At 43.2% G+C, this 26,142-nt stretch overlaps 1 protein-coding gene across 2 annotated transcripts in view; it reads left to right on the top strand.

The window, feature by feature from the left end:
* The window catches only part of CALCRL (calcitonin receptor like receptor), a 250,688-nt gene that overhangs the window by 194,995 nt on the left and 29,551 nt on the right, over window positions 1–26,142 (top strand). For both annotated transcript variants that reach the window (XM_029605971.1, XM_029605972.1), the window contains 2 exons: window positions 8,280–8,406; window positions 12,738–12,891. In XM_029605971.1, coding sequence (XP_029461831.1) covers window positions 8,280–8,406; window positions 12,738–12,891 — 281 coding nt within the window. The remainder of the gene's footprint in view (window positions 1–8,279; window positions 8,407–12,737; window positions 12,892–26,142) is intronic.

Here is a 26,142-nt window from a genome sequence, read left to right as displayed (position 1 = left end):
GAAAGAAAATTTGATCACATTACACCCTCGCAGATATCTCTGCATTGGCTGCCAGTACAAGCTCGAATACATTTTAAGGTATTAACACTATTATTAAAAATCATAAATTCCAGTAATACCGGTATGACAGGTGTGACAATACAAAATCACGAGAAAACGGAGCCAAAAACTGCAAAAATGGCACGAAGAAATCTACTCCCGATTTTATAACATGTGCACGCTGCCGCGCGCATGTTATAAAATACAGGGTCGGCGTGCGCAAGGTTGCGCAAAATCGGCAGCCTGCGCGCGCCGAGCTGCACAGTCATCCTCCATTCCCTCCGAGGCCGCTCTGAAATCGGAGCGGCCTCAGAGGGAACTTTCCTTCCGGCCCCCCCCCATCTTCCCCTCCCTTCCCCTATCTAACCCACCCCCAGCCCTAACTAATTCCCCCCACCTTTATTTTACAAGTTAAGCGTGCCCGAGGCAGGTGTAACTTGTGCGCGCCGACCAGCTGCTGGTGCGCTATGTTCCGGTCCGGGGGCTGGTCCGGGGGCCATGGCCATGCCCCAGAAATGCCCCTGGGCTGGAACCATGCTCGTGGCCCCTTCCCTGGAACGCCCCCAATGACGCGCTGGCCGCGACACGCCCCCCGACACGCCCCTCAGGAAAGCCCCGGGACTTACGCGCGTCCCGGGGCTTGCGAGCTGCCGAGCCTATGCAAGATAGGCTCAGCGTGCGCAGGGGGTAGATGGGGCAGCTTTAAAAATCTGCCCCTTAGCTTTTTACATTGGCCCCCTTAGTTGGTAAATCAATGGTTCAGTTTATGGCTCTTTTATATTGCACCAATCAGATTTGTACGGTGAAAGGATCGACTTTACAGGAGCAGATGTTTGTTAGGAACATATTTCTTTGTGTCTACTTTTGGGCAAACATTAAAAATCAAACATAGACATTCATACACAAATAGTTCTATCAGAGATGAATAAAGAGAGAGAGAAAAGAGTTGATTTGCCTCTATGTTTTTAGATGAAAGTGATTATTCTTGGCACAAACACAGACGTTCCCTGTGACAGCACAGAAATAGCACTGAGAATATTAAAATAAGGAGTAAGTAAATATGACCAGAGATATTCAGGGCTGTGTATGGAGGCATTTGGGTACCTCCACTTGTAAGTGATGCTCATAGGAACTTATTCATATAAAGGTGAATTTTAAAAGCCCAGCATGCGCATCAGTTAGGGGATATATGAAGAAGCTGAGCTCACGTGCGCCAACCATGTTTTAAAAAGCAGCCTGCTACATGCATAAAACTTGCTGAGCACACATCTTAAAAGTTTCCAAAAACAGGTGTGGTCTGGGTGGGCCATGGGGGCTTCTGGACTTGGCCAAGAGATGTGCATGTAAATACTTATGAGCCCCGGTGTGCACCAAGGTCCCCTGCCGTGTAACTTTACTTCTGCTATGAATGATGTGTTATCTATAAAATAAAAGGATCGAGCCATTTCTGAGGGGTTTAAGGGGTCTGGAGCAACTGGGGGGAGTGTAGGCTATCAAACCAGGGGGTTTGGAGGACCTAGCAGGGTGACCTGGGGGACGAACTGATAAACTGGCAATGGTGTGAGTGCACACCCCTTTTAAAATTCCCTGACTTATGTATTTGAAGCGTGTCCCCGTGTGCAGGTCCACTTAAAATTTGGCACACCTACGTGCGTGGCCAGGCTATTTTATAACACTCGTGCATATACGCACACAAGTTATAAAATGGCCACAGCCCTGGGAGCTCGCCAACTCACTCGCACCAATGTGCGCCCAGACGCCGGTTTGAATGTTATCATTCTAGGCAGAGAATCCTTTTTAAATAAGACTCATTGAAGCTCATTTGCATCATAGGGCGCTAACGTGCCCAAATGCAATGCTTTTTAGTGTTGGTGTTCGCGACAGCGTTAAATTCAGCGCCAAAGCAATTTACAGAAATGGGGGATACTTTTATGGGACAATTTTGAGACTGGCCGTTGGGCTTTGCAGACCTGTAGGGATATTATCCCCATAGATCTGCAAGTCCATTTTGAAAGGAAAATCCTGCACAGGATTTCCTTTTGCAATTGTAGACATCCACCGAATGAGGCTCCAGGTTTTGCACATACATTTGAACCTACTTTGAAGCAAGTGCAAATGTATGCAGGAAAAGTGTATGATGGCTTTCAAAATAAAAGCCCAACACATACTCTACATCCCCCAAAACTCCTTTTTCCCTGACTTCACTACTTTTGCCAGTGGACAAATATAGCCATGTTATGGGCAACACAGATACTTTTATCTGCTGAGGAGATTAATTTTCAGTGGGGCTTTTTATGCGGGTAAACAACTGAATAAGAGGTGACCAAGCAGGAAAAGTAAAAAGTGAGAAAGCAGAAACAAAGATCATTACAGGGAATGAAGGAAAGAATGGATTAAAGACACTATTAGAAAAAGAAATATAAAGTTAGAAGGAAAGAAGGAAAGAATGAGAAACTGGGTTGAAAGATGTCAAGAAAAAAAAGAAAGGAATTATTTATTTATATTTTTATTTATGTTTATTTATTTTACAAATGTGAAATACACATTATCTAAGGTTCTAAGCAAGGAAAAAGGAAAGAAAATTCTAAGGAAGAAATCAAGAGAAATGAAAAAGACAAGATAGAAAACCAGCAGACACACAGTGAGGTAGATCTTAAAAAAGTACGCCGGATTTTATAAGATAGGCGCGTAGCCGTGCCTATCTTATAAAATCCAGGGTCGGTGCGCACAAGGCTGAGCAAAATCGTCAGCCTGCGCGCACCGAGCCGCGCAGCCTGCCTCCGTTCCCTCCGAGGCCGCTTTGAAATCGGAGCGGCCTCGGAGGGAACTTTCCTTCCACGTCCCCCCACCTTCCCCTCCCTTCCCCTATCTACCCCACCCCCCAGCCCTACCTAAATCCCCCCCCCCTACCTTTTGTTCTGCAAGTTCTGCCTGCTTGAAGCAGGCGTAACTTGCGCACGCCGCCTAGGTATCCCCTGGCACAGGCCACAGTGCTGGAGGACTCAGGACCGCCCTCCTGGCCCGCCCCTGAACCACTGCCACACCCCCCGGACCAGTCCCGGACCGCCCCTGACCCCTGGACACGTCCCCCGGACAAGCCCCCGTACTGCCAACACGCCCACGGACACGCCCCCTCCCGCCCCTTTTACGAAGCCCTGGGGCTTACGCACGTCCCGGGGCTTTGCGCGCACCGGCAGCCTATGCAAAATAGGCACACCGGTGTGTGAGTGCCCTGCGCGCATAAATCCGGCAGGATTTATGCGTGCAGGACTTTTAAAATCTAACCCAAAGTATCAGATATACTAAAGGGTTTTTTTCAAATTGGAGCCTAGGTACTAAAACTCAGACAAAACCTTTATTAGCAATACGCTAAAACATAATTTGACATGTGATGCACTAAATCTTTTAGTGCACATACTAAAAAATATAGCTTCGGTAGTGCAAGGACACTGTTAATGTTCACACTAACCTATAAAACTGTAGCTTCTATGCACTATTATTGTCTGTGTATGAAATAGCTGGCACATGCTAAACTGAGCATGCCGTGTCCTCCTTTCCTCATGACTCAGTTCCCTTTGCTACATACATGTATGAAAGTAAGCCTGGAACATGGGGCTGGTTATCAATACTGAAGACAGAAATGAGAGAACATCTGGACCCCAGAAAAAGAGGTGAAAAAAAGAGACAAGATTTCCCAGAAAGAAAAAAAAAACTGATGAAAAGCATGTGTTGCAATGTTTGCCAAGGAAAAGAGCTGACATCAGAAGATGCAGACCCTGGAATATCCATCTGACTGATGCTAGGGTCAGATATTGGGTGCCAGCCCTGACTCTGGAAGGGACTGACATCCAACCATCCTCTGTTTATGAGTACCATGTCTTAGTGATGTGCTCAGAAAAATGTTTTGTTTTACTTAGTTAATTTGCTTTGTATGCCTCCGTAATGTATTTTGTTCATTATGGAATGAATTAAAAATATTTATTATTTGTGTCATTCATTCATTCATCTCCCATTAAAGTCTATATAGAAAACAGTGTATTTTATTTTGGGCCCCAAAATTAGGGTTTTCTATTCATTTCTAATCAAACTTGTAGGTAGACATCAGAAAGGGAAAAGCATTCCAAGACACGAAGACTGTGTCAAAGTGGCACCTAAACGTGGCATGAATAGCACAAAGCATCATGACAGGACAATGTAGCCCAAACAGTGGCAGCAATACCTCAAGGCAACATGATAGAAGCAAAGCAGCACCAAGGCTCTAAAACAGGGGTAACGGGCATGAACAACAGTTATCTCAAACAAGATATAATTGCGATGGAGAAGGTACAGAGAAGGGCTACCAAAATGATAAGGGGAATGGAACAGCTGCCCTATGAGGAAAGACTAAAGAGGTTAGGACTTTCAGCTTGGAGAAGAGACGACTGAGGGGGGGATATGATAGAGGTGTTTAAAATCATGAGAGGTCTAGAACGGGTAGATGTGAATCGGTTATTTACTCTTTCGGATAGTAGAAAGACTAGGGGGCACTCCATGAATTTAGCATGGGGCACATTTAAAACTAATCGGAGAAAGTTCTTTTTCAGTCAACGCACAATTAAACTCTGGAATTTGTTGCCAGAGGATGTGGTTAGTGCAGTTAGTATAGCTGTGTTTAAAAAAGGATTGGATAAGTTCTTGGAGGAGAAGTCCATTACCTGCTATTAAGTTCACTTAGAGAATAGCCACTGCCATTAGCAATGGTTACATGGAATAGACTTAGTTTTTGGGTACTTGCCAGGTTCTTATGGCCTGGATTGGTCACTGTTGGAAACAGGATGCTGGGCTTGATGGACCCTTGGTCTGACCCAGTATGGCATTTTCTTATGTTCTTATGAAGACCCCCCCCCCAAGACACCAAAAGATGTGCAACATGGTACCAAGAATGGCATGAACACTCCAAGGGTCGAAGAGAAAGGCAGGAAGTGTGAAAGTATTGGACTGGCATGGCAAGAACAATTGTACATACCTTAAAGGAATTTGAAAAGAACCTTGAAGACATCTGGAGCAGAGACAAAAACACCCAGTAGTACCGAGAGAGAATGGGAGCAATAGGAACCCTGGTGTGGAAAACCACAAGCCATGGGTGCATAGCAATACAGCTGAAAAAAAGGCATTAACACTCTGAGGATCTGTGGGGCAGGTATGCAACAGCCCAAAGCACCTAAAGAGGAGCAAAAGGCATCAATTATAGTGGCATGAATACCATAAGGAACCTAAAGAGGAGCAAAAGGAACCAACAACAGTGCATGTGCATCACAAGGCACTTACAGGCCGATACAGTAAAGCTCAGCTGAACGCACTGTTTAACATGCAGTTGGATGCTCGTTTCGTATGCATGTCCACTACCCCTTATACCATAAGGGGTTTAGCACATCCAAAATGCACTTCCAACCCCTCCCCCTGAAACTAATAACGCTCATCACAGGCAAATGCATGTTTGCCCAAAATACAAAATAAAGTGCACCCGATCCGCACATTTGTACGCTCAGAAATTAACTTCAGCACAGAGCAGGAGTTAATTTCTGAGTGGCAAAAAAAGGTAAAAAAAAAATCAGAAAATACTGCTTTTCTATATATCCTCCAACTTAAAACTGTGGCGATATTAAGTCGGAGAAGCCAAAATGTTAAAAATGTCCTAATCCATGGCTGTGCACAGGTTAGGAAAACGGACACTCGTAAAATTGAGCGTCCCTTTTCCTAACCCACTGACAGCCACCTCTCCTGGGCTTGCAAGGAGGCGCTAGGAGTGTGCAATTTCCCCCCTCATTTAAATATTGTATTGCGCGCCCAGGAAAGGTGGCTGGGCGTACGTAAGGGACGTGGACGCTTAACTCTGAGTGCCCATTTTCCATGCAACTTTACTGTATCAGCCTGTTAAAAAGCAGCAAGGGGCACCAACAATAGTCGCATGAATACGCTGAGGCTTAGAGTATGGGGAATGGCAAACAGCAGGGTGACATCACAGTCCCCAAGGTGTAGAATGCAGGTTATGGTAAATAGCAGAATGCCACCAAAGTCCATTAGGTGTAGAGTGTGGGGTAATGCAAATAGCACAATGGCATCAATACCCACAATATGAAGAATACGGGGTATGGAAAACAGTGTAGTGACAGCAAGAACCCCAAGACATAAACAGGCCGATTCAGTAAAAATGCGGGAGAATGGACTTGCCGGTGCGCGCGATACGGTATGAAAATGGGGTGGTACGGTAGAAACAGGCAAAAGGAGGCACTAGGGACACTAGCGTGTCCCTAGCGCGTCCCTAGCGTGACACTAGCATGTCCCTAGGGCCTCCTTTTAGCCCGGAGCGGTGGCTGTCAGCGGGTTTGACAGCCGACGCTCAATTTTGCCGGCGTCGGTTCTCGAGCCCGCCGACAGCCACGGGCTCGGAAACCGGATGCCGGCAAAATTGAGCATCCGGTTTTTGGCCCGACAGCTGCCGGCCCATTTTAAATTTCTTTTCTTTTTTTTTTCACTTTTTTTTACCCTTCGGGACCTCCGACTTAATATCGCTATGATATTAAGTCGGAGGGTGCACAGAAAAGCAGTTTTTACTGCTTTTCTGTGCACTTTCCCAGTGCCAGCAGAAACTAGCGCCTACCTTTGGGTAGGCGCTAATTTCTTAAAGTAAAATGTGCGGCTTGGCTGCACATTTTACTTTCTGTATCACGGGGAATACCTAATAGGGCCCTCAACATGCATTTGCATGTTGAGGGCCCTATTAGGTGCCGCGGGTTGGACGCGCATTTTCCGCCCCTTACTGAATAAGGGGTAAGGGAAAACACACGTCCAAGAGCATGTAAACCGATATGATGTTTCACACTAATACCGGTATATAAAAGCTTTCAAATAAATAAAAATAAATACTATGAAAGAGTAAGGTGTGAGACAGCCCATCCTCTCCATGGTGACTTGCTGCTGATGTGGGGTGGAGGGCTGCTTGCCTATCACCTCACTAACGGAAGAGGCCAGAGGGGGTCTGCTTGGGAGATTGACTTCCCCTTTTCTTCCACTTTGCTGCTGCTGCTGCTTCTTTGACTGGCAGATGGAGTCTGCTGGCTGCTCCCAGTGCCCTCCCCTGAAGACTGTATTAACAAGGGTTCTGTTTTCATGTGATGCAGCATGTCACCGTTTGTAAGATGTCCCAGTTCTTTTCCTCTACTGAAGCACTTATAACAGTCAATGCACTCTGCAAAACATGGTTCCTCCTTCACTCTTAAGTGCCCCCCAGACTTCCTCTTCCTCTCTGCAGGCTTGGGTGCTGTTGCTGGGGCAGAAGGAATGTGTAGTTAGTGAGGCTTTTGAGAGGCTTTTGCAGTAGGTAGGGACTGTCAATGACTCTTTTCAACAGAAAGTGCTGCAAAGTGTGCTGTGGAATCCATGGTCTGTTTTAAAAGCCTTAAAACTGGTCTGTATTTTTTACTGCTTTTTCTTGGCACTATTTTCTAATTTGATTAAATGGAATTGGATAGACTGAAAGTGTGGCACTGGATGGCTCCCATGATTTTCCATGGGAAGAAAAAAAAACAAAACAGAAAACATGTATTTTTCATTCCATGGTCATGGGAGTTACATAGGAAAAAGGGAGGCCCAGCCAGAACTTCTCCTGCTCTGAGCGGGAGTAAAACTATTTGGGGTAAAGTCTGTGGAGACGAATCACTATTTTTCAGCAGGCATGAAGGCAAAGCTGTGCCCCAAAATGGCCAATATAACTAGCTTTTGCCTTGCTGCATACTGCAAATCTTTAGACAGGCCCTTTCAGATAGCTTTATCTAGGTTTCAAGAAATCTCGATTAGCAGCTGATTAGCCACTTCTGTGACAGTAGATATTCTGGAAATCCTAATATTTTGCCTCTCTTAACCAAGTGAAGGCTCAGATCTTCGAGGGTGAATTCACCCCATTTTGACTACTGGATACAAGGATTATACTTGAGCATCTAGATTTTATAACTTTGTGATCTAACCACTAGACTACACTTGCCATTGTCACCAAAATGCATCTGAATGAAAAATAAACATGATTTAAAGGCTAGAGAATCATGTAAAAGGGTTTCATTATTTACATTTATAATTATGGGATGAAACATCTTGGACACTCTTTTGCCGTTTTACAATAAGAAAACTCACAAACAGCATAAAATGTTCTTAGTAATATCTTAGTTCATGATATTATAATAAATTCCTCTCCTTTCTTTTTGTAGGAGTTTAAGCTGCCAGAGGATTACCTTACATAAAAACCTGTTTTTCTCTTTTGTTTGCAATTCCATCGTCACAATCATCTGGCTGACAGCAGTAGCAAACAACCAAGCATTAGTTGCTAGAAACCCAGTAAGTGAGGACTTTAATTTTTATAGCTTTGTTCTTAGAGAGAATAGTTAGTGGAAAAGATGTGCTGATGAGACTAAGGGCCTCATTTTCCAAGCCGCTCGCACGCGATAAGGGAGCTTTCGCACGCGAAAAGTCCCTTATCGCGTGCGATACCAGGATGGGGGCGGAGTTGGGGCGGAGTCAGCCCCAGAAGAGGAGGAGTCGGGGCGTCACCGGGGCCGACTCTGCACCGACGCCGTGGATAGCGAAAAGGTAGGTGACTTTTTGCTGCCTATTTCGCTCCCAGTAGCTACACCTCCTATGGTGGCGCTATTGGGTGCGAAACTGGCAGCGATCGCACCGCGACGGCTTCGATACTTTAGAAAATGAGGCCCTAAGTATATCTGGATTAGTTTTAAATGTGCTACATGAGCACTTTATGAAGTTAGCATGTAGCACATTTAAAATTAATCAGAGAAAATTCTTTTTCACTCAACGCACAATTAAACTCTGTAATTTGTTGCCAGGGAATGTGGTTAGTGCAGTTAATGTAACTGGGTTTAAAAAAGGTTCGGGTAAGTTCTTGGAGAAGTCCATTACCTGCTATTACTCAAATTGATTTAGAAAATAGCCACTGCTATTATTAGCATCAGTAGCGTAGGAAATACTTAGTTTTTGGGTACTTGCCAGGTACTTGTAGCCTGGATTGGCCACTGTTAGAAACAGGATGCTGGGCTTGATGGACCCTTGGTCTGACCCAGTAAGGCAATTTCTTATGAGATCTTGTAATGATTAATCTAACAGTTAATCTAACATATGTAGCAAATGTAATGAATATTGATAGCTAATGTACAGAGACTTACAATATGTACTAAACACAGTGGGGTCAATATTTAAAGTTATCTGAGTAAGTATGCTATGCCGCTGAATAGCCACGTAGAAGTTGCTACTTAGCCGGATACGTTATATCCAGCTAAATTAGACCTGCTCTATGGCAGGTTTCTCTTCTCCAGTTAACTTAACCGGATAAGAGCAAATATTGTTGTGCTAACCAGATAAGTAGCGCTGCCCTGATCTGCCCACTGCCCACCCACAATTTATCTGGATATTCAGTGGCTGCTAGGTAGCCTTACAAGTCCTACGTATCAGGCTATCTAGCGCTAAATATGCTTTGAATATCGGTCTCATGGTGTGTGTGCAGTAAATGTGTTTACTATGCATGCTAAAAATCAGATACTTTACTAAAGCCTACTGCAGAACTCACCCAGACTTTTTAGCATGCCTGGATATACTATATAGCATGGTAATGATCTTGCTGATCATTTCTATGCTATGTAGGAAGCTCATAATAACAGCAATTACATTGCTGTACCCTCCTAATCTGTGAAATTTTACTTCTTGTCTAGGGCTGCAGTAAACTCTTAGGAGTAGATTTTCAAAGATGCGCATGCGCGTCCATGTGTGTGCGCTACCCGGCGCGCGCACATGGATGCCCGATTTTATAACATGTGCATGCAGGTGCGCGCATGTTATAAATCGGGGGTCGGTGCGCGCAAGGGGGTGCACACTTGTACATCCTGTGTGCGCCGACGCCCGCAGCCTTCCTCAGTTCCCTCCCACTCTGCTCCAATTTCAGAGCGAGCTGAGAGGAAACTTCCCAACCTCCTACACTAACCTACCTTCCCCTTCCCCTAACCTACCCGTCCTCTAGCCCTAATCTAGCCCCCCCCTGCAAATCTTTATTTTACCTTTTGCGCCTGACTTGGGGCAAGCGCAGGTTGCGCGCGCCGGCCCCCTGCTAGCACACGATCCCCTGGCACAGCGGCAAATGGCTGCTGTGCCGGGGGGCCTCTAGCCCCGCCCCACCCAGATAAATAGATATGCCAGATAAATAGATATGCCAGATAAATTATAGGTCTCCCAGAGAAAACTAACAGTCTTTTAACAGGTTTTATATACATCAGCTTGCAATATTTGGAGCATTCATATTCCACACAAATCCGGACTGTCTCTATACAGTACACAAAATGTTAACATGTTAGAAATTAAGTTCTGTACTGACAAATTGTTTTATTTTTTTTATCACCAGTATTGTGCCATATAGACTATAGTAATAATGAAGAAGTTAAAAAAATATATCTAATTGGATTACGTTTGTTTCCTTTTTAACTCTAACAATGTTTTATAAAACCAGGAGACTTGATTGCTCATGACAAAATATGCAAGCTATACTCGCAGGCCTTCATTATTATATCAGTGTTGTCAAAAGTTTTTTGGGGGGGAATTATCCTATAAATATGGACAAAGATGAAATGCTCACTAAATATCATGATAGTCTATGTAAATGTGATATTCTTAGACTTAATATGATGTGTACATTATTAGAATTTCAGTGCTCTTCATAGGCAGTGAAAAGATTAAAAAATGTTTCAATCTCTTTCATTTCAGTGAAGTTATTCCAAGTCGATTAAATTTACAATAAGAACATAAGAATTGTTATACTGGGTCAGGCTGAGGGTCCATTAAGCTCAGTATCCTGTTTCCAACAGTGGCCAATCCAATTCACAAATACCTGGCAAGCTCCCAAATAGTAAATAGATCCCATGTTGCTATCATACAGTGATAAGTAGTGGCTATTCCCTTTGTCGACTGGGTTAATAACAGTTTATGGACTTTTCCTCCAGGAACATCTCCAAATCTTTTAAAAAAGGGAAAAAAATGGATTAAGTGCGTAGCTTGCTGGGCAGACTCGATGGGCCATTTGGTCTTCTTCTGCCGTCATTTCTATGTTTCTATGTTTCTATAAACCCAGCTACAGTAACTATCTTAACCACATCCTCTGGCAATGAATTCCAGAGCTTAATTGTACATTGAGAGGAAAAGAATTTTCTCTGATTTGTTTTGAACGTGCCACTTACTAACTTCAGAATGTCCCCTAGTCTTTGTATTTTTTTTAAGAATAAATAACTGATAATATTATAGTAATTTCTATCTATATATATATATATCAATATACTATATAGTTATATATATCTCTCCCTCTTTATATGTGTGTGTGTGTGTGTGTTTGTGGAGGGGGGCCTAAGCCCAAAGTCGTGTCTCAGCTTGAGGATGAGCCCTGTTTGTGAGGCCCGGGACTAGGCTTAGGCCCAACTTTGGGTCATGGTCTGGGGATGCTCGAATTGCTGAGGGTGGGTCCTATCACCAAGGCCCCAACCTAGGTCCAGGTCTGATGCTGGGTTCTGTCACCGAGGACCAGGCCTTGATGATAGGACCTGGCCATCTACTCAGGAGGAAGGTCCTACAGTGGCATCAATGCAATGCATCCTTTGTTTGGACAGTGTCATTTTTAGTTGACAGAAGAAGAAAGAAGGCAGCAGCAATATGATTTCACCAACCAGATTGGTCCCCTAGTTAGGAATGGGGATTGGCCTGTTTGGTAAATTGCATTGATTAAATTAAGTATTCCCGACAACCAGAGAACATGGAGGAGGTAAGCAGACCTTCTCCTGCCTCCAGGGACATGGGGCCATATATACTAGGGGAAAGAGGATTTGGGGATGGGAGGGAGAAGAAGCAAGGTCTGGAAGACCTTGTTCTTACATCAGTCTTGGAGGGTGGAGGTAGGATGTAGATCAGGGCAGCACTACTTTTGTTTTTATATTGTACTCTGTGGGAGGTAGGTTGTAAGGGAGATCAAGGCAGTGCATCTTTGGGAGAGTAGAGGGTGAGAATGGATAGCACAACTTTGTTTTAATATGAAAAAATGGGGTGGGGTGGGGGTGGGGGTGGGGGGAGATTAGGGCTACAAAGGAAATTTGGTGAGCCTTGCCAGCCAAATTTAAGTCTGCTATTGTAGCACCAAGATTTAGCTGGCCAAGTTAGGTGGCTAGCACTGAAAATCAGCGCTAACTACATAACTTTCTCTCCCTACCCCAGGCCTGCCACACATTTGACTGGCTAAATTTGGCCACCTAGTGAAACCTAGGGGACTAAATGTAATCAGTTTTCAAAGGCTTTGATTTAGCTAGCTAAGTCCTTACTTAGCCAGCTAGATTCCTTTGAATATTGACATGTCAGCCAATTTTTTGAAAATTGGCCTAAATGCCTTTTAAGAAACACACTAGAATAGCCCTATTTACACCAGAACTGTTGTTGAATAAGATACCAACAGAGCTCTTAGACCTTTCAACCAATAAATTAATCCAGCTGATGAATGTTAGGAATTCTTTCTTTTTAAACAACATTGCAATAAATACATAAATCTTAATAAATAGTCTTAGACATAGCTATAAACTAAACTAAGGATGTCACAAAGTATGTTATATAGCTTGTATTATTTATTTCTCCAGGTCAGCTGCAAAATTTCTCAGTTCATCCACCTCTACTTGATGGGATGCAACTATTTCTGGATGCTGTGTGAAGGCATTTACCTGCACACCCTCATCGTTGTGGCTGTCTTTGCAGAGAAACAGCATTTGATGTGGTATTATCTCCTTGGCTGGGGTATGTCATTCAATGCATAGCTCTTTTTGATCTCTTACAAGAAGTTTGTTGAGTGGAATAAAAAAAAAACATGATTAAATTGACTTTAGCACAGTGCTCTGTGGCAAGGATAGAAAACACATTTTCAGCAAAAACAGTGAAAATCAGACTAGTTCTTGTGAAAAAAAAATTCACTAGACAAAATTTTTCCTCCATAAACATTTCTGTCATAGAATTTATTTAAAGAGGAAAAATGTTGAAGGAAACAGATGGGAATATCACCAAATTCACCCTGATCAAAGAACTCGAAAACATGCCTTGATTTACCAACATTATATGTTCAAAAAACTGCTTAACCCTTGTTTAACACCTAATCCAGACACTCACATAACACTGGTACTATACTGGAAGGATCCAGCAAATAAGGTGAAATAAAACCATTCAACCAGACCTCATACACTTTAACCCGTGCTTAAATGCACAGGGTAAATACCACATATTTTGAAAAGCTTATGTGCAGAGTGGTTCTAATCATTGGTCATTGGTTGTTAGGTTCAGTAACATTACATATTTTTCATATTTTTTTCTTTTTGTTTTTTATAACATACTGTGGAAAGTACTTGTCTTAAAAGACGCTATTTTACAGAAAGTACTTATCTTATCTTAAATGATGTTTACAGCTTGAATGTCTTGAAACTTTAGACCGGAACGCCGGAGTGAAAGAAACACTCTGCACATAAGCTTTTCAAAATATGTGGTATTTACCCTGTGCATTTAAGCACGGGTTAAAGTGTATGAGGTCTGGTTGAATGGTTTTATTTCACCTTATTTGCTGGATCCTTCCAGTATAGTACCAGTGTTATGTGAGTGTCTTGATTTACCAACAGGCACAATAGGCCTGTGACTAGAGTGGCTAAAACCTGAGGACAGCAGGATGGCTGAAGATTTTCTACTTTCCTGCTCTGCTGAACCTCATTCAGCTGAAAATAGCCCTCTGCTTCCTGGTCCAGCCCCTCCCCCTCGTACAGAGAGCAGAAGGGGAGAGGTGAGCCTGGAGTAAACATGACAAAGGAAAGAGCTATTCTTAATAGAGATGTGCTTCGGCCGAACCTTTTGGTTCAGCTTTCGATATCAGCCCACCACGGTAAATTTCAGTTTCCCGCAGTTCGGGCCTTTTTTTTTTTGGCCGCCCTGAATTTCGGGTTAGTGCGCACTAACTTCCCGCGGACTGACGGGAGTTTGCTCGCACTAACCCCGAAAAATGAATTTTCCCGAAATATCAGGAAAATGTGCTTTGTTTTTCGGGGTTGTCTAATTCATTCCAGACCAATGCACATCTCTAATTCTTAATACAGTCTTTCCCTTCTATCATTCAAGGTTAGGAAGGGAGGTGTTAGCTTGGAGTAGATAGAGTAAAGGGGAATTACTTTAGGGAGGGGTTGAATGGGGGTATCATTGTAAGGATGATGATATAGGCTAGGGCAGCAATTCTCAACTGGTGTGTCACCAATTACTGGCAGTATGATATGCGCATAACCCTTTAACTCCCCCCCCACGAGCGCCAAGCCTATTTTGCATAGGCTCGGCAGCGCGCGCAAGCCCCAGGACGCGCGTATATCCCGGGGCTTTGAAAAAGGGGTGGGATGAAGACAGGGCCGGGGGTGGGGAGGCAGTCCGGGGGCAGTCCAGAATCCTCAGGCACAGCGGCCGTGCCGGCACGTGCAAGTTACGGGGGGATTTAGGTAGGGTTGGGGGTTGGGTTAGATAGGGGAAGGGAGGGAAATGTGGGGAGGAGTGAAAAAAAAGTTCCCTCCAAGGCCGCTCCGATTTTGGAGCGGCCTTGTAGGGAACGAGGAAAGCCATCGGGGCTCCCCTTGGGCTTGGCGTGCACAAGTGTGCACCCCCTTGTGCGCGCCGAACCTGGATTTTACAACATGCGCGCGGCAGCACGCGCATGTTATAAAATCAGGTGTACATTTGTGCGTGCCGGGTAGTGCACACAAATGAACCCTACGTGCGTAGAATTTAAAATCTGCCCCATTGGCTCACTCATTCTGTCTCACTCAAAAACATGCTCTGGTAACCACAACAAGGTCGACTATATTATGCAGTGCAACAGTGGAAAAACAGAAACATAATCACTCCTCACAAAACATCAAGCAATAAAATAAAGAGATATAAAATATCATTCATAATATTAAAATCATGAAAAGAATGAATATATCAAAGCAGCCGACAAACATTGCGGGCTCAATATTCAAAGCGTGTTCAGTGCTACTTAGCCAGATAAGTAGGACTTATGTGGTTAAGTAGCAGCCGTTAAATATATGCTTACATTTAGTGTTTGCTGAATAGCCACATAAATCCCTTATATGGCTAACAAGTTAGCTGCATAAATCGTGGGTGGGCAATGAATGGAGAAACTTAACCGGATAATTTATGCAACTAAGTAGCAATATTCGGTCTTAGCCGCATAACTTTACCTGCTGTATTAGACAGTTATAACTGATATGGCTAAGTGCAAATATATATGTGTATATTTATTGACATAGCCATGCTGCTGAATATATCATGTAATTTAGCCAGATAAGTTATATCCAGCCAAGTTAATTAAACTGCACTGTTTCAATATTGGGCCCCTAATAATATAAAATTCTCATAAATGTGTTCTAATATTTCTCAAACACCAGTAAAGTATTTCAAAACAGCAGACACATGAAATAACACCCCAACATTTTAAAATAATAAATAAATGAGAAATCTCCAGCTGGCATCTCATACCTGGCATCTTTTGATTTCCCAGAAATTGTTGTGGATTTTGGTGAAGAAGGCCACACAATCTTTATCCTCTCTCTCTCTCACTCCTTCACACACATAGGCACTCTCTTTCTCATACCCATGCAGGCTCTCATACACACATGCAAATTCTGCCTCTCATACAGACATGCAGGCTCTCTCTTTCTCATAGACATGCAGGCTCTCATTATCTCATGCACACATGCAGGTAGTCTCATACAAAGTTACAAACATGTAGGCATGCTTTCTATCATACACATGCAAGCGCTCACTCTCATGCACGTATTCAGACTCTCTCTCATACACACTTGCAGGCTCTCTTTCATACACACATGCAGGTACTCTCTCTTTCATACACACATGCAGGCACTCTCTCTCTCATGCATATATTCATGCTCTCTCTCTTTCATGCACCCATGGAGGCTCACTCATGCATATATTCAAGCTCTCTCTATTTCATACACACATGCAGGCACTCTCTCTTTCATACACAAATTCAGGCTCTCTCTCTCATGCACATACATACCTCTCAGTCATCCTTCTTTCTTCTGTGCCTTGGCTGAGCCCACACTGCTCATTTATGGCTGGAGGGGGAAGTGGGAGGAAGTGGCCCTACAACTACCAGATGCTTCCTGTTGCCGAGCCTGTAGGTCTTTCTTCAGGCCAAGACTTCCCTCAGCCATGCCGAGACCTCCCTCAGGCTGCGCCGACACTTCCCTTGGGCCGTGGCAGGTTGAGCTCTGTCACGGCCTTGCTGACAACTCCCTCAGGCCACACCAAAACTTCCCTCGGGTTGCAATGGGTTGGGCTCCCTTGCAGCCCCACCAACACCTCCCCGGACCACGCAGCTGTGCCAACACTTCCCTCGGGCCACAACAGGCTGGGCTCCATCGCGGCCCCACTGACAATGCTCTTGGGCTGCACGGCCACGCTGACACTTCCCTCGGGCCACAACAGGATGGGCTCTGTCACAGCCCTGCCAACACCTGCCTCGGGCAAAGTCGAGTTCCATAGCAATCCCTAAGGAGGAGCTGAAATAACCACATGATCAGTGCCACCAGCCCACCAGGGATGCCCCTAGTTGTTATGCCCCTAGATGTGATCATGCATAGTAAAAGAAGAATCAGTAATAACATCAAAGTTCCAGGCTAAGTGCAATATGAAATTTCTTGGTCTCTAAAATGGATTTTGTCAGGTATATTTGAAATGGGAAAGCGTGAGAGGATAATGATTTCAGTTTTATTAAGGCGAGTCTGTTAATTTTTAGCCAGGCATGAATAAAAGATAATCACAATGAGATAAACTGTTCAGTTTGCACCCATGAGGACTTTAAAGGAAAGAAAAAGTGAACCCCAAGGCTTGCTAAATGATGGCATAGGAGGATCAGGTAGATGTTAAACAATGTTGCCGAAAGTGCTGAGCCCTGGGGTTCACTGGAAGAAAGAGAGACCCATAAAAAACTCTAGAATCAAATTGGCTTGTTGAGAACGGCCAAAAAGATAGTTAGTGAACCACGATAGATCAGTACCATAAAAGTCCAGACAACCCATACGAGAGAGAAAGATAGAGTGATCAATAGTGTCAAAGACTGAAGATATGTCAAGGAGGATAAAGACAAATGAGGTTCCACTGTCAAACCCTCGACAAATGGGGTCAAAACTGTTGAGCAACAGCATTTCAGTGTTATCATGTTTATGAAAACTGATCTCATACTATTTATGACAGGAACGAGATGGAATGGTAATTTGATAGCAGTGTTGTATCATCTGAATATTTTTTTAATATTGGGTGGACAGAGGCTCTTTTCAAGGTCTCAGGGAAATACTAGATGAAAGTGAGAAGTTTACAAATCTTGCGATAAAACTTTCTGTTTTGACTTTTATTAGTTTCATAAGGGCAGTTAAACAAGGATTCAAAGGGCTGGTAGAAGAATTTAGGTTATTAATAATGTGAATGATTTTGGCTTCTGAAACTGCTTCAAAGCTGTCCCAGCTTGCTCCATCTACAAAAAGTTATCAGCAGACTGTACAGAGATATTATCAAAGTTGGCCCTAATTGAAGCAACTTTTTTAGAGAAGTACATTGCAAATGTGTCAGCTAAATTTAATCCAGGATGTGGAACAGGCATACTGTTGGAAGTGGCAGATGGGGTAATTACTTGTTTAACAGAATTAAATAATTCTCTAGGATTATGGAGTGAGACAGATAATTTAGAATAAAGGTAAGACTTTAAGCCACAATGGAGGACTGATATTATGAAAGTAAAAACCGATAATTAAGTAAAGTAGCATCAGTAGGAGAATGATGCCACTTCCTTGGACCTTTTCACCAATCTCTTTTGAAGTTGCAGGTCATGAGTGAACCAAGGGGCATTTTTTGTTCTCTTTTTAAAGGAAGTTTTTTTGGTTGCAAGTTTATCTAGAATATCATTCAGAGAAGAATCCAAAAGGGTTAATAACTCATTGGGAGATTCATCAGATGTATTGTCTAATAATGGTATAAACTGCATAAATCATCAGGGTTGATAAAACCTCTTTTAGAGCTGGTAGAAGGATTGAGGTTAATGTTATTATTCTGAGACATAGAAAGTGTGAAGGAAATTAAGAATTGGTTGTACTGACACATTTACATTAGGTACTGAAAATAATGAAGGATTAATAAAGACCAGATCTTATGACTGACCTGCTCTGTGAGAACAGAACTGATTTGTTTCAACCCACATGCAGTCATTGTGTGAGAAAGACTTCAGTAGCATGGGATGGCTTAGGGGTGTTAATAGGGAGGTTAAAATTACAGTTTTAACAAGGTCTATATTTGTATTTATGAGCAACTCAATAAGGGGAGAAGTAAACTAGGCATATGCACAAAATGGTCAATTTTAATAGTAAGACTTAATAGGAAGGGTGGAGCAACAAGATTAATTTTAGAAAAATTGAGGTTATTTTTTAAATATTACTAGATTACCACCCCTATGTGTAGGGCGGCATTGAAAGGCATAGGAGTAATTTAGTGGACAACATCAATTGAGGACAGGGATGTCATTGTCCTTTAACCTGGATTCTGTTATACATAAACAATCAACAGTAGTTGAAGAAAGTAGGTTGTGTACCATGGTGGATTTTTTAGAGATTGACTGAGTGTTCACCAGCAAGTATATTGATGTAGTTATGCGTAACAAACACTGAGAAGACTGCAGTGGGATATAAATAAGAGCAGTTCTAGATGGAGCTAATCTTGTATGTCGGGAGAGGAAATAAGGGCTATTGCCCTGCTGAGAAAAAAAGCAGCAAGCACATAGATATAGATAGGGTGGGGAGTACAGATTGGGCGCACAGAAAGGGGCATGCAAAGGGGCAGGCTCCTTTGTTGTGGTCCTTCGTATGCAAGATAGAGCTGCATGCCCCTCCAACGCAGGCATCTCTGGTGTCTGCAGCCCTGTATGATGTCACGAGGAGACGGGACATCAGTCAAAGAATGGGAAGCCCCGGGCTGGGACCAGGAGGTCTGCTGTCTGACAGAGCATTGGGCCCGAGATGGAGTCAGGGCCAATCAAGCAGTCTAGCAAGATGGAGCATGCAGCAGACAGGCAAGATGTTACTCCTCCAGCATCTGGGAGGGCTTGGATCTGGCAGAGTGTTGGGCCCGAGATGAAATAAGAACATAAGAAAATGCCATACTGGGTCAGACCAAGGGTCCATCAAGCCCTGCATCCTGTTTCCAACAGTGGCCTATCCAGGCCATAAGAACCTGGCAAGTACCCAAAAACTAAGTCTATTCCATGTTACCATTGCTAATGTGTTACGCTCGGGCTGTTTTCTAGTGTTGTGAACACCACCCAGAAGGGTGGCTCCAGGTGGAGAGAGACAGGGATGGCTGGAAACAGTGTCTGGGTCCAGGCTGGGTCAGGGCAGGCAGCAAGTAGCAGTGTCAGAGTCCAGGCTGGGTCAGGGCAGGGGGCAGATAACAGTGTCAGAGTCCAGGCTGGGTCAGGGCAGGCGGCAGATAACAGTGTCAGAGTCCAGGCTGGGTCAGGACAGGCGGCAGATAACAGTGTCAGAGTCCAGGCTGGGTCAGGGTACCTAGTAGTAAGGCAAAGAGCCCGAAGGCCACACACACACGTACGGCAGAGCAGAGAGCCCAAAGGCCACACACACGGCAGGGCAGAGGGCCCGTAGGCCACACACACACACACACACGGCAGGGTAGAGGGCCCATAGGCCACACACGGACACAGGGCAGAGGGCCCGAGGACCGCACGCGCAGTAAGCAAGGCAAGGCAGGGCAGGGCGGACGGCCCGAAGACCATACACAGCACAAGGTAAGGCAAAGCAGGGTAGAAGGCCCAAAGGCACACACAGCGCAAGACAAGGCAAAGTAGGGTAGAAGGCCCAAAGGCACACACAGCATAAGGCAAGGCAAAGCAAGGAAGAAGGCCCGAAGCCCGCGCAAGGCAAGGCAAGGAAGAAGGCCTGAAGGCCGCGCAAGGCAAGGCAAGGCAAGGAAGAAGGCCCGAAGGCCGCGCAAGGCAAGGCTAGGCAAAGCAGGGTCCAAGGACCACACGCACAGCAAGCAAGGAAGGCTAGAGCAGGGAGCCCAGGCAAGCTCGATGCCGAAGCACCGAGGGAACTGTCAGGCAGGGTTATAAAGGAAAGCCCAGAACATAGAGTGAACAAGGGAGATGGACTGGGCCTGTCAGGAGAGCCAGCTCTAGAGGGACCCCTGGTGGTGAGGTAGTTGCACAGCAGCCATAGCCGTAACATAATGGAGGTGGCTATTCTCTAAGTGAACTTAATAGCAGGTAATGGACTTCTCCTCCAAGAACTTATCCAATCCTTTTTTAAACACAGCTATACTAACTGCACTAACCACATCCTCTGGCAACAAATTCCAGAGTTTAATTGTGCGTTGAGTAAAAAAGAACTTTCTCCGATTAGTTTTAAATGTGCCCCATGCTAACTTCATGGAGTGCCCCCTAGTCTTTCTACTATCCGAAAGAGTAAATAACCGATTCACATCTACCCGTTCTAGACCTCTCATGATTTTAAACACCTCTATCATATCCCCCCTCAGCTGTCTCTTCTCCAAGCTGAAAAGTCCTAACCTCTTTAGTCTTTCCTCATAGGGGAGCATTTCCATTCCCCTTATCATTTTGGTAGCCCTTCTCTGTACCTTCTCCATTGCAATTATATCTTTTTTGAGATGCGGCGACCAGAATTGTACACAATATTTAAGGTGTGGTCTCACCATGGAGCGATACAGAGGCATTATTACATTTTCCATTTTATTCACCATTCCCTTTCTATTAATTCCCAACATTCTGTTTGCTTTTTTGACAGCCGCAGCACACTGAACTGACGATTTCAATATGTTATCCACTATGACGCCTAGATCTCTTTCTTGAGTTGTAGCATCTAATATGGAACCCAACATTGTGTAATTATAGCATGGGTTATTTTTCCCTATATGCATCACCTTGCACTTATCCACATTAAATTTCATCTGCTATTTGGATGCCCAATTTTCCAGTCTCACAAGGTCTTCCTGCAATTTATCACACTCTGCTTGTGATTTAACTACTCTGAACAATTTTGTGTCATCTGCAAATTTGATTATCTCACTCATCGTATTTCTTTCCAGATCATTTATAAATATATTGAAAAGTAAGGGTCCCAATACAGATCCCTGAGGCACTCCACTGTCCACTCCCTTCCACTGAGAAAATTGTCCATTTAATCCTACTCTCTGTTTCCTGTCTTTTAGCCAGTTTGCAATCCAAGAAAGGACATCGCTACCTATCCCATGACTTTTTACTTTTCCTAGAAGCCTCTCATGAGGAACTTTGTCAAATGCCTTCTGAAAATCCAAGTATACTACATCTACCGGTTCACCTTTATCCACATGTTTATTAACTCCTTCAAAAAAGTGAAGCAGATTTGTGAGGCAAGACTTGCCTTGGGTAAAGCCATGCTGACTTTGTTCCATTAAACCATGTCTTTCTATATGTTCTGTGATTTTGATGTTTAGAACACTTTCCACTATTTTTCCTGGCACTGAAGTCAGGCTAACCGGTCTGTAGTTTCCCGGATCGCCCCTGGAGCCCTTTTTACATGTTGGGGTTACATTTGCTATCCTCCAGTGTTCAGGTACAATGGATGATTTTAATGATAGGTTACAAATTTTTACTAATAGGTCTGAAATTTCATTTTTTAGTTCCTTCAGATCTCTGGGGTGTATACCATCTCGTCCAGGTGATTTACTACTCTTCAGTTTGTCAATCAGGCCTACCACATCTTCTAGGTTCACTATGATTTGATTCAGTCCATCTGAATCATTACCCATGAAAACCTTCTCCATTACGGGTACCTCCCCAACATCCTCTTCAGTAAGCACCGAAGCAAAGAAATCATTTAATCTTTCTGCGATGACCTTATCTTCTCTAAGTGCCTCTTTAACCCCTCGATCATCTAACAGTCAAACTGACTCTCTCACAGGCTTTCTGCTTCGGATATATTTTAAAAAGTTTTTACTGTGAGTTTTTGCCTCTACAGCCAACTTCTTTTCAAATTCTCTCTTAGCCTGTCTTATCAATGTCTTACATTTAACTTGGCAACGTTTATGCTTTATCCTATTTTCTTCTGTTGGATCCTTCTTCCAATTTTTGAATGAAGATCTTTTGGCTAAAATAGCTTCTTTCACTTCCCCTTTTAACCATGCCGGTAATCATTTTGCCTTCTTTCCACCTTTCTTAATATGTGGAATACATCTAGACTGTGCTTCTAGAATGGTATTTTTTAACCATGACCACGCTTCTTGGACATTTTTTACTTTTGTAGCTGCTCCTTTCAGTTTTTTTTAACAATTTTTCTCATTTTATCAAAGTTTCCCTTTTGAAAGTTTAGCACGAGAGCCGTGGATTTGCACCCTGTTCCTCTTCCAGTCATTAAATCAAATTTGATCATATTATGATCACTATTGCCAAGTGGCCCCACCACCGTTACCTCTCTCACCAAGTCCTGTGCTCCACTGAGAATTAGATCTAAAATTGCTCCCTCTCTCGTCAGTTCCTGAACCAATTGCTCCATAAAGCTATCATTTATTCCATCCAGGAATGTTATCTCTCTAGCGTGTCCCGATGATACATTTACCCAGCCAATATTGGGGTAATTGAAGTCTCCCATTATTACCGCACTACCAATTTGGTTAGCTTCCCTAATTTCTCTTAGCATTTCACTGTCCGTCTCACCATCTTGATCAGGTGGACGGTAGTATACCCCTATCACTATAGTCTTTCCCTACACACAAGGGATTTCTACCCATAAAGATTCAATTTTGTATTTAGTCTCATGCAGGATGTTTATCCTGTTGGACTCTATGCCATCCCGGACATAAAGCGCCACACCTCCTCCCGGGTGCTCCTCTCTGTCATTGCGATATAATTTGTACCCCGGTATAGCACTGTCCCATTGGTTATCCTCTTTCCACCATGTCTCTGAGATGCCAATTAAGTCTATGTCATCATTCACTGCTATACATTCTAATTCTCCCATCTTACTTCTTAGACTTCTGGCATTAGCATACAAACATTTCAAAGTTTGTTTTTTGTTTGTATTTTCATTCTGCTTTTTAATTGATAGGGATAAGTTAGAATTTTTTAGCTCAGGTGAGTTTTTAGTTACAGGCACTTGGACTATTTTTCTAATTATTGGAACCTCACTGTCGGGATGCCCTAATTCTAATGCATCATTAGTATCCTTTGAAGATGGAGCAGGCAGCTAGCAGGCAAGATGATCCTCTTCCATTCCTTGCCACATTTCTGATCTCACCCTCTCCTTCTCCTCTCGCCATCCCTGAGATCTCCTTCCTATACTGTTAATTGGCATAAGGAAGTTTGGAAAACTATTTTACTTTAAAATGTAAAATAAAAGATGTAAATGTTTGTCTATGAGCTTTATAATATCCAACATTTTGCCATAGAATCTATATTTGAGCTATGCCTTGCACCTTCTGAGCCCTGTTTTCTAACCTTTGGAAGAGGGGGTGTCAGCACCAACAGTGCCTAGGTGTATGGCAAAATCATAAATCCATCTCTTTTCACAAAGTCTTACTCCTTTTCTTCACCAAACCAAATGCTGCAAAACTGTTGTAGAATATTTGAAAAAGCTATTTGCAAAATTAAGAATTGTTTTGCTCCTCCTTGTGTTACATGAACTTTCCAGCAGCATTTAAAAGATTATTTCCCAAGATACTGTTGCAAGAAAAATACCACTTAGTTCCTTTCTTCGCTTTTATTTTATCACAAACAGAAATCAGAATAACTTAGTAAGATTTTCTCTTTTGTTGTTGTTGCCTGTGAAGCATTATCTCTGGCTAACAGAGATATCTCTAATCAGTGGAGCCAGCAAGCACATTGTCCTTCACAAAGCAAACAGAGCCCTGTTTAGAAGAGACACTGAGAAGTAATTATTTCTATGTTTTATCCTAGCTCAAAGATATGTACACAAGAATGAGTGTTTATTTATAAAGGGGCCTCCCCATTCTGAGGAAACACACATAATGTTCAAGCTAAACTAGGAAAGAGCAAATCATTATTCTAGAAGATTTGTATGGCCTTTATTATTACTACAAGGGGTGGGAAGGGGGGACATTTTGTTTAGATTCTTGTTTTGTTATTGGGGGTTGTTTTCCCCATGAATTTTGTGTAACGTTTATTTTATTTCTTTAGTTAGAAAAATTGAAATAAACATTGAAAAGAAAAAACTAAAAAAGAAAAAAAAAAGAAACAAGGCTTCCCAGGGCCTCCCGTTTCCACCACCCATCCCTCCTACCCGGAAAAAGGCCAAGGCCAAGATCCCCCACCTTACCTGCAGATGAGGCCTAGGCACTGGCCCAAGCCAGTGTCTTGCTTGAGGCCTAGGCCAAGGTCACGGCGACCTACCTACCTGGGCCTAAGTGTTGGGACCAGCATATATGCATGCATGTTATAAAAGAACTTGGCCACGCGCACATGTATGCCAAACTTTAAGTGGGCACGCACGTGTTGTGCAAATCTTGCTTCTACCGTGTAAGCCGGAGTATTTTAAAAGGGGCATGCACTGATGCCCTTGCCAATTAAACCAGTTTGTCTGCAGTTTACCCAGTTAAGAGGTATGTCCTCCAAAACCCCCTAATATAACAGCCTTCACTCCCCCCAGTTAGCCCCAACCCTTAAATCCCAGCAAATCTGCCTATTTTTCTTTATTTTATAACTTACAAGTCCTCCTTAGCAGACATAAACTTACACAGCAGGGGATCTGGGCACATTCTCAGCATGTAAGTATTTACGCCACATCCTTGGTTCATGCCCCAAAACGCCCATGCTCCTCCCAAACCATGCCCACACCCTGCCCCTTATTGAAAATTTTGGAGATGTACGCGCTGCAGGAGATACATGCGTATCCGGGCGGCTTTTAAAACCCACTCAGTATGTTCGAGTCCAACTTATTTGCACATCCCCTAATTAATGCGCGCACTGGGCTTTTAAAATTCATCTTTATGTGTACATCTTCCCCGTAACAATCACACATTTGCAGACTCAAGTATGAATGCATGAAATGCATGGAAACCATGCATTGACAGCATACTTCATCCACCTAGTTTAAAATTAAACGTGCGTATATTTTACGAATACAAATAAAATAGGTCTTGCATGAGTCATCTTTTACATGCGTTAAGCTGATGTATTTTATAAAGTATCCACATCAGTGACATTACCAGTTTTAAAATTTCTTCCAGCAATTCACCCCAGTCCTTCTGCAGCTCGTTGACATCCTCCTGGCTCTTCAGCCTGGACTTTCCCCAGTTCACCCAGATCTCCCATCTGGCCACTAGTACACAATAAACATGTTTATTATTATTATTATTATTATTACTTATGCCAGATAATTAGCAAGTGTAAGCTTACGCGAATGACTGTGCAAATGTCCACACGTGTCTTTTAAAATAACAACTTTTGCATATAAGTATTTGCCTTGCCCTAGAACACCCTTATCCCACCCCTTTCTTACCTGCTTATATGTACGTGTGAAAGCAGATATATGTGCATGTGTTTGAAGTTTATGAAATGCTAAAGTCTATGAGCTAAAGTTTGCACACTTAACGCTTTGAAAATTCACTTTTCGGAGTTCAAAGTAGTATATTGAAATAGTCACAAGGCCTACAACATAAGTCCTCTTCCAAGAGAGGGGCAGGGGGATATGATATAAACATTCAAATATCTAACAAGCATCATTCAAGTGCAAGTCAGCAGCGGATTCCACAAAACAAAGCAAAAAAAAAAAAATCAAAGAAAAGGAGTCATGGAAATATTAAGGAAGTATTATTTAATGAGAGAGAATTGGAAGCATGGAACAGCATCATCAGCAGGCAAATGGTCCTAGCAGAAGCTTTGTGGGAATTGTTAAGCACTTCAGGAATTCAGAAATATTGCTGATCACCGAC

The sequence above is a fragment of the Rhinatrema bivittatum genome, chromosome 6, assembly GCF_901001135.1.
Source record: "Rhinatrema bivittatum chromosome 6, aRhiBiv1.1, whole genome shotgun sequence".
Lineage (NCBI taxonomy): Eukaryota > Metazoa > Chordata > Amphibia > Gymnophiona > Rhinatrematidae > Rhinatrema > Rhinatrema bivittatum.
Note: the sequence above shows the minus strand (reverse complement) of the source record. Positions and strands in the feature narration are given on the sequence as shown.